At 33.8% G+C, this 16,023-nt stretch overlaps 1 protein-coding gene across 16 annotated transcripts in view; it reads left to right on the top strand.

The window, feature by feature from the left end:
* NOL4 (nucleolar protein 4) overlaps nt 1-15,815 on the top strand; it is a 522,070-nt gene extending 506,255 nt beyond the window's left edge. For 15 of the 16 annotated variants that reach the window (XM_035719007.2, XM_049112792.1, XM_035719010.2 and 12 more), the window contains one exon: nt 13,873-15,815. In XM_035719007.2, the coding sequence (XP_035574900.1) occupies nt 13,873-14,066 (194 nt within the window). In that variant the 3' untranslated portion in view covers nt 14,067-15,815. The remainder of the gene's footprint in view (nt 1-13,872) is intronic. The other variant, XM_025429188.3, reaches the window with a different exon arrangement.
* The last annotated feature ends 208 nt before the right edge of the window (nt 15,816-16,023 follow it).

The raw sequence follows: 16,023 nt of genomic DNA on the forward strand, positions 1-16,023 counted from the left end.
CCCTATTATTACTGAGAAGTTAAGGCAAGGGTAGGATCCCAGTTTTGAATATGATCTCACATTCATTGGACCATTTAACATTCATAATTTCATTTCTCCTGCTCCAACAACCTGACAAATGGACAAAAGTAGGAGCAGTATTCCCATTTTACTTGTCAATCTCAGAGAATAAAAGATTTGCCCAAATGTAAGGTTCACATATCTAGAAAAGTTTCTGTATTAAGACTTGAACCCAGTTTTTCACATACTAGTTTTATGCTCTTATAACTATATATCTTTATATGTATATATTAATTGAGATTTCATCATTTGAAGATGAAACCTGTGTCCAACTCTTAATTCTTTAGTAGAGTTTTACTATTTACTCGAGTTTTTAGTACTTTAACACAGGTACAGTTTCCATTTAATTTACATCTTTAAAATATCTTCAAATATCTTTGGAAATAGATTGAATGGATACACATAAACAGATACATCTTACAGGTGAGATTTTGAAATTGTAGTTTATTGGGGTTTCCTATTAACTTAAAAATGGAATAAGATAAAAGTAGAAAAGAATAAAACAAATATCTAGTCTTTCCTGAGGACATTCTGGAGATTTTTTTTAATCTCATCTTGCCTTTTATTTCCTAAGTTTCCTACTAATCCTTGGAAACCCTTAAAAAGGTAAAACTTTAGGGGTGTCTGGGTGAATCATTTGGTTAAGTATTCCACTGTTGATTTTGGCTCAGGTCATGATTTCAGGGTCATGGGACAGATCCCTATGTTGGGCTCCCTGCTCAGAGCAGAGTCTGCTGGAGATTCTCTCTCTCTCTCTCTCTCTCTCTCTCTCTCTCTCTCTCTCTCCCCTTTTGTTTACTCTCCCTCCCCTGCGCACACTCTAAATAAATAAATACTCTTTAAGCAAAAGGAAAGGTAAAACTAATCATTGGGGTGTAGATGAAGGCAAAACCCAATAGTCCAAGCAATTAAGACATTTTTTACCTCAGCTCCAAAAAATAATAAATGAATGTTCTGGGCTTATTTTTTAAGGGATTGCTTCCTCTTCCTTGAAAAAAAAAACATGTATGAAAATGCATAAAGTCAAGTAGTACAATAATTCATTATACTCTCATGTAATATATTTGATTCCATTGAAGTTAAACAACTCCTCTCTCTACTGCAATGTTTGTGTCCTTTCTCACAATCCAAAACTAGGCACAAAATAAGCATGCTGAGTTGTTTCCCTCATAAATCTCTAAGACTCTGCTGGGACAATGACTCACTGCCAGGTCTTCCTACAGTTTATCAGAATGATTAGTCAAGTCTCTACAAAATAATGAATTTGAAGCTCGAGTGGAAAGGCTATATACAATGAAAACACTAAGGCAGTTTACAGAGCTGAGTGCCAGCAGTTAGCAAATATAAGTGGAAGAAAGATAGGCCTTCTTAATGGGGGAAACAATGGAGTCATTTCAAATTCTGTATAAAAATTTATTCAACTGCAATTTTGCTCTTTGGTGGTTTTGGTTTTGTTTTGTTTAACAAGGTACATTTAGATGAGAAAAAATGAAATAAAACAAATGGATTAAGACAATGAAAAAAATACGAGAAGACCTGGTGAAGGAAAAATTTAATAGATTAAAATTTAAAAAACAGATCTAAGAGATCTGCATGTTAAATATAAAGACTCAGCTAAATCTGGCTCAGGAAATCATGTACAATTTTTTGTAATGTATGGGATATCATCAATTACAGTCCAAAGTAAACATTCAAAATTGCCTTCAAATCAGCCCAGAAGTATATTACAGAAGATCTAATTCAACCTATAATTGCTGTCAGTGCTTGATCCTTCATTTTACTAGAAAGTAGACTTATGATGTAGGTGGAGAGTAGGGGTGATCCATATACTCTTTTCTGTCTTGCATAATGCCTTAGATAGCTACTTGACAGTGATAAATACCTTGCTTTATGTATTTTCTTAGTTGTCTGTAGAACATGTATCTCAGCAATTTGGTACATACTTTATGGATAAATACCCTGTTCCTGGGTAACTTAATGTTGATTAATCAGTGTTAAGTAGAAAAGGATAAATTTGATGAGGTCAAGAGGAGTTAAGTACTTGGCAGCAGCACAATCTATTAGACCTACAGTAGACCTGAATGGTTTGAAAATGGCTTGAGTTTGGCACAAACTGCAGAGGAGACAAACAATTTTCACTGAACTGTAGCATCCGACCTTCTTTCCTATCAAAGGATAAGTCCCCTGAAGATGGAGTGATCCCAGACCTTATATTAACACATCATATCTTGTTCTATTTTAATCCATTATTTGTTAAAGGATGGATTCTTAGGAAGATGCATACATAAAATGGTTTCATTTTGATAGAAAAGACCCATACAAAACCCAATTTTGTAAAAGTAAAGTAAATTTGTATTGACTTTAAGGCAAAAGCTTTAGATTAATAATTCAGGGAAAGGTTCAGAGTCACAATTGTCTAAAACTATGTGTCCCAATAATATTATTACCTTAAAATTAATAAATAAAAAATTACAAAATTGTAGGAAGAAACTGGCCTAGCCATAACTTTTAAAACACTTCTCACAGAGAATGATAGAAAAGAAAATCATTTAGACTTGAAAAAACAACAAAAATTTAATCTGACTATATTTAGAACCTGCCCAGACATGTTTGACAACAAATATTCTTTCAGACATATTGACTAAGCAAATGATGACAACCAAAGATTATTAATATACGGAAAGCATTGTGTTTAGAAATATTTATAATTAATGAAGATGAAAACACTACACATTAAATTTGTTGGATGGAACTAAAGTGGTATTTTGGCACACATGTTACAGAAAGACAATTAGTGAGCTATTCATTTAAACCAAGAAGTTAGAACAGAGAAAATAAATGGAGAAATTAAACAGAAAAAAAAAGCAGCAATAGAGACCAATAGAAGCAAAATCTTTGAAAATACTTAAAAATATCTAGCAAGATTAGCCAAGAACAAGTATAAAATAAGAATGAAAGAACAAAATATTTTAAAAATTAAAATATTATACCTTTATACTAGTATATTTGAAAAATTTAGACTGTTGTACAAGAACATAATTGGCAAATATTGACTCAAAAAAAGATATTCAACATGAACTCACAATGATTAATACATAAAAACCAATGCATTAAAAAATAAGACTCAGATAGTTTTACAAATGAGTTTTACCAAAACTTTAAGGATAAAATACTCACTTCGACAAACAGATCAAAAAGAGGGGAAAAGAAATGAAAAGCACCTCAGCACATTTTGTGATGCCATCTTAATCCTATCATTAAGAACAGTATTAAAGGGCAAAATCTATCATCACTTCTGTCTGTAACTGCAACTCAGTATTTTGAATTTAGTAACGTGTATCTGCTATTACCCAGGCACAGCACTGGATGCTTTGTATGTATCAGCTAATTTAGCCAAGATGATAAAGAATAATAGTTAATTTTTTTATCCTTTGGCAGAAAAGTATGAAAATATTATCAAATACTAGTATTAAATATATGATCAAAATAGAAAATGAAAGTAAGTCTGCAACCAAAGTAAGTTTCTAAATGGCTCATGTGTTAGTCAAGCAGGGAAAGTAACTTCACTTACTCATAGTGAGTTTATTAAATTGTGTTTGATTGCAGCAATTGAAGAAATGTGTTTATTTTTTTTTTTAATTTTATTTATTTATGATAGTCACAGAGAGAGAGAGAAAGGCAGAGACATAGGCAGAGGGAGAAGCAGGCTCCATGCACCGGGAGCCCGATGTGGGATTCAATCCCGGGTCTCCAGGATTGCGCCCTGGGCCAAAGGCAGGTGCCAAACCGCTGCGCCACCCAGGGATCCCCAAAGAAATGTGTTTAGAGAAAATAAACTTGCTTGATATTAGCATTATGGCAAAAACAGTGCTTGAAGGGCTGAAATTGAGATGTTGGCAAAATAATTAAAAAAGAAGGCAACTGATTAAAAGTGGTTTTGTCTCTTAATAAGTTGAGATGTTACTAATACTGCTGGGGCTTGAGTAATTAATGATGAATTTGAAGTGACAAATGACTTTTAGTGTTTATGAACAGTAGAAGTTGAACACCTTTAGCTGAGAATATTTTTAAAACAAAGAACAAAATAATTCAGTAAAACCTGAAGTGGAATCTGCTAAGATGTATGAAGCAGAAAAAGGCTTATTTGGACAAATTTACTGTTCATTAAAACATAAGGCATATGGTTATTTCTTGAACTATTCATTTCTTGAAATAGGTATATTGTGGAAAACATTTACTATCATGTGATACTTGAACAGTAGTGTTAACTTTAAACTTTGTTTTCATCAATTTAAACATCAGTTATGTGATATTTTGTCAAAAATAGTATCCGGATATCCTTACTTGTCCTAAGACACAGCAGCTTGATGGCTTATGGGAAATTATTGCAATTTTTTTCAGGTCAGGGCCAAGACTGAAATTTTTCTGAACAAGAACTGCCCTCAGACTTTATTACCAAACACAAAATGGCTTTGGAAATTAGCTTATGCTGCAGAATGGACAATGATTCTTGATGAATTCAGTCTAGAATTACAATATCAAACAGTTCTTGTATGTGAAGCTTATGCTGTGATAAAGCCACTTTGCTGATGACAAACATTGTTTGGATCACATGTAGGCTAAGCTGCTTTATAAATTCATACTGTTCAAGTCAAATAAGAAGTTAAATCTAAATTTTCACACACATTTCTAGTGGATATATTCACCGAGCACACACTACAGGCTCAGCAATGTTTTTTGGGACTTTATACAAGTGCAAAATAAATCTCCATATTACAAAATAGTTTTTATTGTTCAGTTGAAGAATGGCCAGATAAATATGCAATGAACTGATAAGTTACTAGGTAAGTATCAAAAAAAATCTAGTAGGCAGCTATAAATGCTTTACAAATGATGAATATACTCAATTAAAATTATAATCTTGTGGACTATTATCAGTATTTGGAAACAACTATCTGTATAAAACTGATAAAATCTCTGTACAGATCCACATTAGCAGATAGGCATTTACAATTGATTTTGTAACAGGGAACATAAACTTGAAATCCCAGTTAAGCAAAATGTTGTTTCCCTCCTCCAAAGAATTTCACTGTTAGTAGTCCTATACTACATATTTTGTAATATATTTATCAATTGTTGAATTTTGAGTTTTGTCCATAGAAGTTTTGTGAAATCTTGTAACAGCAATTTTAACATCTGTGAGGTGATATATCATGGTGGCTTTGACTTGCACTTCTGGGTACTATTGGCCACCTATAGGTCATCTTTGGAAAACTCTCTATTCAGATCATCTGCCCATTTATTAACCAGGTTTTGTGGGGTTTTTGGTTTTTGCTATTGAATTATATTGAGCTTGTATATTTTTTGGATGGTAACTCCTTATCAGATATATGATTTTCAAATATTTTCTCCCATTTTGTAGGTTGCCTTTCATTTTGTTGATGGTTTCCTTTTAATTTGACATAGCCCCTATTGTTTATTTTTTCTTTTGTTGCCTTTGCTTTAATGTCAAATCAAAAATATCATAGCCAAGTTGATGTCATGGAGTTTACTATCTATTTTTTTTTTTAGGAACTTTATGGGTTCAGGTATTAAAGTGTTTGACCTGCTTTGGATTATTTTTTATCTATAGTTTAAGATAGAAGCCCAGTTTCATTCTTTTGTATGTGGCTATCTGGTTTTCCCAGTGCCATTTATAAAAGAGACTATTCTTTCTCCACTTTGTATTCCTGGCTTTTTTTGTCATAAATTAATTTACCATATACACATGGGTTTAGTTCTGGGCTATGTATTTTTTCCATTGGTTTCCATGGTGTGTTAATGCCAATACCAGGCTATTTTGATTACTATAGCTTTGGTAACGTTGTTTGAAATTAGGGAGGATATTGTCCCCAGCTTTGTTCTAACTCAAGATGAGACTATTTGAGTTCCTGCGTGGTTCCATACAAATTTTAGGATTGACAGTTTTATGTCTTTTTTTTTTTTTTTAAAGATTTTATTTATTCATGAGAGACAGAGAGAGAGGTAGAGACACAGGTAGAAGGAGGAGAAGCTGGCTCAATGCAGGAGCCCGAAGTGGGATTTTATCCCAGAACTCCAGGAGCATGCCCTGAGCCGAAGGCATATGCTCAACTGCTGAGCCACCCAGGCATCCCTATGTCTTCCTTTCTAATTTGGAATGCATTTATTTAGTTACATATTTATTTACTTATTTAATTAATTAATTTATTTTTACCGAATTGCCCTGGCTAGCACTTCCAACACTATACTGAATAAAAGTGGTAAGAGTGGGCATCTTTGTTTCGTTCATAACCTTAGAGGAAAAAAAAACTTTCTGCTTTATATTGAGGTACATTCCTATACCTATTCTATACCTGCTATGTTGAGAGCTTTTAAAATACGTTGGATTTTTTCAAATGTTTTTTCTGCATCTATTAAGATGATCATATGTTTTATATCCATTTTATTAATGTGGGACATCACAGTGGCTTGCAGATATTGAACCATTTTTACATCCTTGGAATAAGCCCATCTGATCATGCTGTGTGATCTTTTCAATATATCGTTGAATTTGGTTTGCTATATTTTGTTGAGGATTTTTGTCTATATGTTCATCAGGGATATTGGCCTTTAATCACCTTTTCTTATGCTTAAATATCAAATTTAGTCAAGGATACCATATCACTGCAGAAAATCAAAACACAAAGGCAGCATGAAGAAAGGAACAGAGGATTTGCAAAAAGCCAGAAAACAATGGACAAAATAGCAATTAAGTATTACTTTAAATGCTTAAATTCTCCACTCAAAAGGTACAGAGTGGCTAAATTGATAAAAAAAGAAAAAAATAAGACCCATCTTGATACTCCCTATAAGGGACTAACATCTGACCTAAAGAAACATACTATCTGAAAGAGAATAAAAAAAGATATTTTATGCAAATAAATGGAAGCAAAAAAGAAAGCTGGGGTAGCAATACTTGTATTAGACAAAATAAACCTTAAAACAGACTCTCTAATAGGAGACAGAGAAGGGCATTACACAGCAGTAAAGGATGAATCCAGTAAGATGATAATATAATAGTTGTAAATACCTATGTACCCAACATAGAAGCACCTAAATATTAAAAGCAAATATTAACAGACATAAAGGGAAAAACTGACAGTAATATGATGAAAATAGTAGAGAATTTTAACACTCCACTTATATCAATGATAAATCTTTTTTTTTTTTTTTTTAAGATTTTATTTATTTATTCATGATAGTCACACAGAGAGAGAGAGAGAGGCAGAGACACAGGCAGAGGGAGAAGCAGGCTCCATGCAGGGAGCCCGATGTGGGATTCGATCCCGGGTCTCCAGGATCGCGCCCTGGGCCAAAGGCAGGCGCCAAACCGCTGCGCCACCCAGGGATCCCGATAAATCTTTTTTTTAAGTGGCTTTAAATTATACGTTAGACCACATGGACTTAGCAGATATATAGAATATTCTATCTAAAAACAGAATTCACATTCTTTTCAAATGAACATGGAACATTTTCCAGAATAGATCATGTTAGGCCATAAAAAAAGTCTCAATAAATTTAAGAAGATTGAAATTATACCAACTGTCTTTTCTGACCACAACAGTATGCAATTAGAAATCAAATAGAAAAAAAAAAAAAAGCTGGAAACGAACAAACACGTAGAAGCTAAATGTGCTACTAAACAACCAATGTTTCAACAAATAAAGAGGAAACTGAAAAATACCTTGAGACAATAAAAGTAGAACACAAAGTTTCAGCATTTTCAGGATGAAGCAAAAGCAGGTCTAAAAGACAAGGTTATAGTGATATAGGCTTACCTAAAAAAAAAAAAATATTTCAAATAATCTAACTTTGTGCTTAAAGCAATTAGAAAAAGAACCAACAAAGCTCGAGGATAGTAGAGAGAAGGAAATAAGATCAGAGCAGAAGTAAATGAAATGTAATCTATGAATAAAGTTAATTAGAATGTTAAAGAACTGTGCTCTGAAAACATTAAATACTGATGAAAGAAATTGAAGACAACACAAATGGAAAGATATCCCATGCTCATGGATTGGAAGAATTAATATTGTTAAAATGTCCATACTACCTAAAGCAATCTGCAGATTTAATGCAATCCCTATCAAAATACCAACAGCATTTTTCACAAAACTAGAACAAATAATATTAAAGTTTGTAGGGAACCAAAAAGACATCAAATACCCAAAGCAATCTTGAAAAAGAACAAAGCCAGAGGTATCACAGTCCTAGATTTCAAGATATACTACAAATCTGTAGTAATCAAAGCAGTATGGTATTGGCACAAAAACAGATACATAGATCAATGGAATCGAATAGAGAGCCCAGAAATAAATCAGTACTTATGTGGTCAATAATTAGTCCATGACAAAGGAGACAAAAAATTGCAGTGGGGAAGAAAGACAATCTCTTCAAAAAGTGGTGCTGGGAAAACTGGACAGCTACATGTAAACACACACACACACACACACACACACACACACACACACACAAAGAAGAAGAAGAAGCTGGACCAATTTCTCATACCATACACAAAAATAAACTCAAAACGGGTTAAGATCTAAATGTCAAACCTGAAACCATAAAACTCCTATAAGAAAACATAGGCAGTGATCTCTTTGACACTAGTCTCAGCAACATTTTTTGATAGGTTTCCTCAGCCAAGGGAAACAAAAGCAAAACTAAAATTCTGTTGGGAAAACACCAAAATAAAAGGCTTTTGTGCAGCAAAGGAAACCATCAAACAAATTGAAAAGGCAACCTCCTGATTGGGAGAAGACATTTGCAAATAATATAGCTAATAAGGGGTTAATATCCAAAATATGTAAGGAACTTATACAACTCAAAAAGCCCCCAAACAATCTGATTAAATAAGTAGAGGACCTGAAAAGATGTTCAGTGTTAAATAATAAATGTTAAATAAATAAATAATGTTAAATAAGTAGAGGACCTGAAGATGTTCAATGTTAGTAATCATTAGGGAAATGCTAAAACCACAATGAAGTTACCACCTCACACCTGTCAGATTGTCTGGACTAAAAAAGACAGGAAGTAACAAATGTTGGTGAAGATGTACAGAAAAAGAAACTCTCACGTACTACTTATAGGAATGTAATTTGATGTGCCCACTATGGAAAATAATATGCAGGTTCCTCAAAAAATTAAGAACAGAAATACCATATAATCCAGTAATTCACTACTGGATATCCACCCAAGGAAAATAAAAGCACTCATTTGAAAAATGATATATGTACTTCTATGTTTATTGCAGCATTTTTAACAACAGCCAAGATATGGAAGCAACCAAATGTCTGCCAATAGATGCATGGATAAAGAATGTGTGTGTGTGTGTGTGTGTGTGTGTGTGTGTAATAGACTGTTACTTAACAAAAAAGAATGAGAAATTGCCATTTGAGACCACATTGATGGATCTAGAGGGTATTATGCTAAGTGAAATAAGCCTGAGAAAGTCAAACACCATATGATTTCACTTGTTTGTGGAACTAAAAAACAAAACAGATAAAAGCAGGAACAGATCCATAAATACAGAGGACAAACTGATGGTTACTAGAGGGATGGAGGATGTCAAAATGGTTCAAGGAGTGTAGAAGATACAGGCCTCCAGTTAGGGAATGAGTAAGTCACAGGGATTAAAGGTTTAGCTTACAAAATATAGTCAATGGGATTGTAATAGATTTGTTTGGTGATGGATGCTAGCTACACTTATAGTGAAATGGCAGCCTATATGGGAGAAGATATTTGCAAATGACCTATCTGGTAAAGGATCAGTATCCAAAATCTATAAAGAAGTTATCAAACTCAACACCCTTCCCCACCCCCCCAAAAAAAATCCAGTTTAAAAATAGGCAGAAGACATGGATAAACTTTTTTTCCAAAGACATCCAGATGGCCAACAGACACACAAAAAGATGTTCAACATCACTCTGCATCAGGGAAACACAAAAACTATGAGATACTACCTCATACCTTTCAGAATGGCTAAAATTAACACCACAGGAAATAACAAATGTTGGCAAGGATGCAGAGAAAGGGGAACCCTCTAATACTGTAGGTAGGAATGCAAAATGATTCAGCCACTCTGGAAAACAGTATAGAAGTTCCTCAAAAAGTTAAAAATAGGACTATCCTATGACCCAACAATTACACTAATAGGCATTTATCAAAAGAATACAAAAATATGGACTCAAAGGGGCACATGCACCCCAATGTTTATAGCAGAATAATCAACAATAGCCAAATTATAGAAAGAGCCCAAATATCCATTGACTGATAAATTGATAAAGAAGAGGTGATATAAATATACAATGGATTATTACTTAGCCATCAAAAAGAATGAACTCTTGCCATTTGCAATGATGTGGATGGAGCTAGAGTGTATTATGCTAAGCAAAAATAAGTCCAAGAAAGACAAATACCTTTCGATTTCACTCCTATGTGGAATTTAAGGAACAAAACAGATGAACCCAGGGGAAAGGAAGAAAAAAGAAGTGAACCATAAAATAGACTCTTAACCTATAGAGAACAAACTGGGAGTTGCTAGAGGGGAGGTGGTCAGGGGATGGACTAAATGGGTGATAGGTATTAATGAGGGCACTTGTGATGAGCACTGGGTGTTATATGTAAGTGATGAATCACTAAATTCTACTCCTGAAATTAATATTACTCCAGATGTTAACTAACTAGAATTTAAGTAAAAACTTAAAAAGAACATAGCATAACAGAGTTGTCAAATCACTATGCTATACACCTGAAACTAACACTGTACGTAAACTGTAATTTAAAAAAAATATATCAACAAATATGAGTTATGGATATACATTTTCATTTATTTACAACTTACTTATGACTTAAATATGTCCCCAAACCTTTTTTAAAAAGTGGATCTTAATTTTTCTAATTTTTTCATGTTAGCATGAAATATCTTTTACTCAAATTTTCAGAATAAAGCAGGTCTGCCTAATTATGGTTTTCAAATGGCCCTGCCAAGTTTTTTGATTATTTGCTTTAACACTTGTTGTTCAAATCATTTTCTCTTGACACATCTATTGTGTCATTATTATTGCTTGTTTGGCTAACTGGTCCCACTCTTCCAGAACCATATTTTTTAGTGGTTTTGTGATCTGAGCAAATCTCCGAGAATATTTTTCTGGACTTCTTTAAATTCAACATCTTTATAAAATTTGAAATTTTACTTTTTATCAATTGTCGTTTGGGTTAAGCTAGGCCAGTCAAGTATGACATTGTCTGAATGGCGAAGATAAGAATACTAGTGACAAACAAGGGGCTGTTTGAGTAGTCCGTAGTCAAATAGTTTGTTCATTTATGACTATTTAAAATTTTTTAGTTGCCCTACTCAACCTCTTAACTTTGAAGACCTGAATAATAAATACTCAGCAACAAGAATTCCTTACAGTTTTATTATACTTAATTCTGATCCTGTATCCAAAAGACACCAAGATAATGATGTCAACTTTCTTCCAGAAAAATAACAATGGTATGAGTTGCTTCTGTGTTACTGAGCTATCTAGAATTTGCCTAGGTTAATAATCTGAAAGAAAGTGAAAGGGCAACCCGGGTGGCTCAGCGGTTTAGCACCACCTTAGGCCTGGAGTGTGATCCTGGAGACTGGGGATCGAGTCCCATGTCGGGCTCCCTGCATGGAGCCTGCTTCTCTCTCTGCCTGTGTCTCTGCCTCTGTGTGTGTGTGTGTGTGTGTGTGTGTGTGTGTGTGTGTTTGTGTCACTCATGAATAAATAAATAAAATCTTAAAAAAAAAAAAGTGAAAGCCACGTCTTAAATTTCAAAGCCTCTGCCCCTGAGCCACAGGCAGAAAATAACCTATAAACTGCAGTGTTAGAATGAAATCACAGTCTCTTTTATCCCAAAAAAGAACCTGAGCCCTAGCTTCAGCCTTTCTCAATTCCAGTTAAAGATGTCAACCAGCCACTTGGCTTATCAGCAAAACATCACAAAATGTTACAACTTCTAATAAAATAAGGATAATCAATTAGACATGACATATCGACATAACTTAAGAAAATCCTTTCTGTTTTCTTTTATAAAGATTCGTACTAGTATTGGGATTCTTGAGTATAAAGGGGGGAAAAAGACAAATTTAAAGTTGGTTCATCCGCAAACCAGAACCCATTATGTCATATTTTCTTAATCCACTCAGAGTTTTCCAAATAGTTGAAAGCATTTTAATAGCAACTAAAGATAGTTGCTGTTAATGATTTGCTTGAATACTTGTTCATTAATTCATATTTGCCAAGTGTGACATCCCCACATCTCTCCCTTTTCAGCTTGCTATGTCAGAATCATAATGTTGTAAAGAGCAGAACAAATGGAATCTAACTCCTGCTAGAAAATCAAGGCTCTGAAAGACTGTGGCAGAAATGGAAATAAGTCCATCTCAAATGTCAGAGTTCTTGTGTGCTAGTCTTGTCTCTGTCCTAATTAAATTACAAGTGAAACTGTTCGAGTCTCATGGGACACTTGCCTCCAAGCTGACAGGAGTCTTCTCCCTTCAGGGTAAAGGGTGAGGGGGATTGGGTCTTGACCTGTCTCTATCAGGCTTCAAAAAGAACTAACAGGATAAAATAGCATCCCTTGTTTCAGTTCATGAAATGAATACCATTATCTGAAAAGTTACATTTAAGAAAAATTTGTTAAAATACTTTCAAGTTAGAGCATCGCTACAGCTTTTGAGCATGGCTTTAATCGTGTACACATTTATTCATATTTATTCAAGGATTTGAAATGCATTACTCATTGCAAATAATTATAGTTCTTACTTTCATTAAGTAATTGCTATTACGACACTTAGAAACCATAATAACATAAAAAACCTTAATAATACAATAATTGATGTAAAGCATCTTAAAAATCTTTAATTCAGACATTTGTGTGAAGTAACTAAATTGTTTTAATTCAGATGTGTGTTAAGTAACGAACATTGTTTTAAAGTAAAAATTTACCCCCAAAATTTGACAAAATGTTGTCAAAAAGCAGATCTATTTAATTATATGTAATAAACCTTTTGACACCTAATGTTTCCTGCAAGTAAATATAGAAGCAGCTTTAGCATTACCTAAATCACTATTCCTAGTCTGGTTTTTGTTTTTTTTTGTTTTGTTTTGTTTTGTTTTTCAGAATTGTTTTACTGATCACTTACCCATTGTACTCTTCTAAAATTCTAATTTTAGTCTAATATTTTTCAATACTAACCATCCTAATAGAAGAACAGTATTTGCCTGAGATGAAAAAAATCCACAATTCACATCCTTACTGTGCCACTTAATAGTTGTTGAAACTATAACCTTGTCATTGAACTCCCCTGTCCAAAATTTCCTTTGTTCTAAATGGAGGAATTCCTAATCTGGATCATTAGCATCACAGTCTAGGATGTTTCTGCATTGAATTGGTGGAATCTAAAATTATTTGTGAACCAATGGTACAAGCACAAAGAATTTGTAAGTCTCAACATTTTAGCTACTGCTGAGAAACTTCTACAGGGAAGTAGACTTAAAAATGAATTTTCCGAAAAATACATGTTAGGAGAAGGTTGTCGTCTTTGCACAATAAGAGGGGATTGCGTGGACAAGGAATCTGAGACTACTCAGCCACTCATTTCACATCATGTTGCTCTTTGGTATCTCTAAGAAGAGTAAGTGAATTAAGTCAATTTAATGTCCGTGTTCAAAGTACCGTAACAAAGATTGTTCCTGTTAATTTTGTAATTTTTTTTTCTAGGACCCACGGATCTCAGCATGAAGAGGCAGTTGGCAACTAGCTCAGGATCCTCCAGCAGTTCAAGCTCCAGACCCCAGCTGAGTCCAACTGAAATCAATGCCGTGAGACAGCTCGTTGCAGGATATCGAGAATCAGCTGCATTTTTATTGCGTTCTGCAGATGAACTGGAAAATCTTATTTTACAACAGAACTGAGTCAAATGACGAGCCTATTCACTGAGGTCTAAATTTGCAGTTTCCACTAATGACATTTTGATTTCCCAGCAGAGATGCTTCTGGTCTTACTGCACAGTCTTAAGAGAAATACTTCCATTATGCCACATTGTCCTTGATCCATGAAGTGATGTGTTAAGGTGCTTCAAAGGAACTCTGACCTCTGAAGTACTTGAGATACTGTAATGTGTCCAGCCTACTGCTTTTTGTTTTAGTTTGTCAGCATAAATATCTGGGGCAAAAAAACAAAAAACAAAAAACAAACAAAAAAAGGCTGTATATTCCTAATTCAAGGATAAAACAGAAGAAGCTTGTGGTATGAAAAAAATAGTTCAAGATCCAACTGAAATATTAATGGACTTATTATTACTGACTTATTGGATGGAAAGCTGCATTATCTGGCAAAAGAAAAAAAGCCAATTTTCTTGTTGCTACAGGATATAACAACAATGAGAAGGATCTTGTATTAAAAAAATGTGTAATTTTTATAAAAAGAAAACTTGTTTTTCATTCAAAATTGTCATTTTTACTTTGGTAACTTTTTCATAGGTCCTAAAAGAAAACTGTTTTGAGAAACTACTGTAAGTACCTTTTCCATATCCCTTTGCCTTTTCCTCTTTCCAAATTCTTTCTACAGAAATAACAATGCTAGAAAACACACCCTGGCTAAGTTCTTTAAACCGTCACATCAGGAGCTACTTCCAAGAGAAGCCTGCGTTTCTGCACTCAGGCTCATCATGCCATTCAACATTGCAGTTTCGCAATAGAGGTTTTCATCACAGAATTTTTTAATATTAAAAAAGACATATCATTGAAAAAAAAAATCACACCTTGGTTCCTTACAGCTGCTCACCCCGGATTGACGCTGCTGTGTTACAGGCATGCCTCCAGCAGCAATTGGATGTAGGTGACTGAATGTTAAGCGGTTGCAAGTGACAATCTGAAAATTTGCACTCGTGTGTAGTTTTTCTTTCTCTATTTCAGAAATAGTTTCCAAAAAAGACCATTACCTCTCCTGATAGAATTTGTATAATTTACAGTTCTAGGTAAAAATGTAAAGAACTCTCAGTGGATGCAGCTGCAACTTTCAATGAACTGTCCCCACCTCTCCCCTTACTCTTTGCCCTTCTTTCTTATTTTATAGTGTTGGATACACAGGAATGGTGTTTTCTTTGTGCACTGAGGCAAGCCTATTTTTTAAATACTTAGGGAGAAGTACATCAGTTTATGCTTCTTGTACAATTATTTTTCTGTTGTTCAGCTTTGGTTGGATTACAAATTCTTTGTGCATTCCTGAATTTGCCTTATTTCATGTAAAACTTATGTCATTCAGTTTTTGATAATGAGTTTAAGGCATCAGTGATCTTTCTTATCTACTTGTTACATATAGTTTTTCAAGTAATGACTGTGATTGTGACCAAGTAATGTGCACTTTTTCTTGTAACTGTGGACATTGCTATGCTTTTTCTTCTAGCGTTTCTAGAATTACTGTTCCTTACAGTTACGTAAACAAAAAACAAAAAAAAAGAACTTTTGTGATACTGTTGGTGAATATAATGTGAAAATCTTATTGAAATATGAGTATTTTGGAAATACATAGATGCACAAACATCTTTTAAGGTGTGGATTTAGAGTTTGCTTATTTAAATGAAAATTCAAAAAAAATTCGAGGGCTGGTATAATTTTCTCTGTTTTGTTTGGTTTAATAAACAGATTTCTGTGTTAAAACAATGATTGTGAAAACTTACAAACTTTCTGAATGATACTATACTTTCAGCAGTTTACTTTGAAAATATGCAATGCTGTTTTGTATGCAACATTGAGCACAAAAAGGACAGTTTAACATTTAATCAGCAGGTTATCCCAAGATCCCCTAGAGTCTCAACATTGTCTAGTAAAGAATTTATCCCAAGATAAGGTAAGGGAAATTAGCAAGCCA

The sequence above is a fragment of the Canis lupus genome, chromosome 7 (assembly GCF_003254725.2).
Source record: "Canis lupus dingo isolate Sandy chromosome 7, ASM325472v2, whole genome shotgun sequence".
In the NCBI taxonomy this organism is placed as follows: Eukaryota; Metazoa; Chordata; class Mammalia; order Carnivora; family Canidae; genus Canis; species Canis lupus.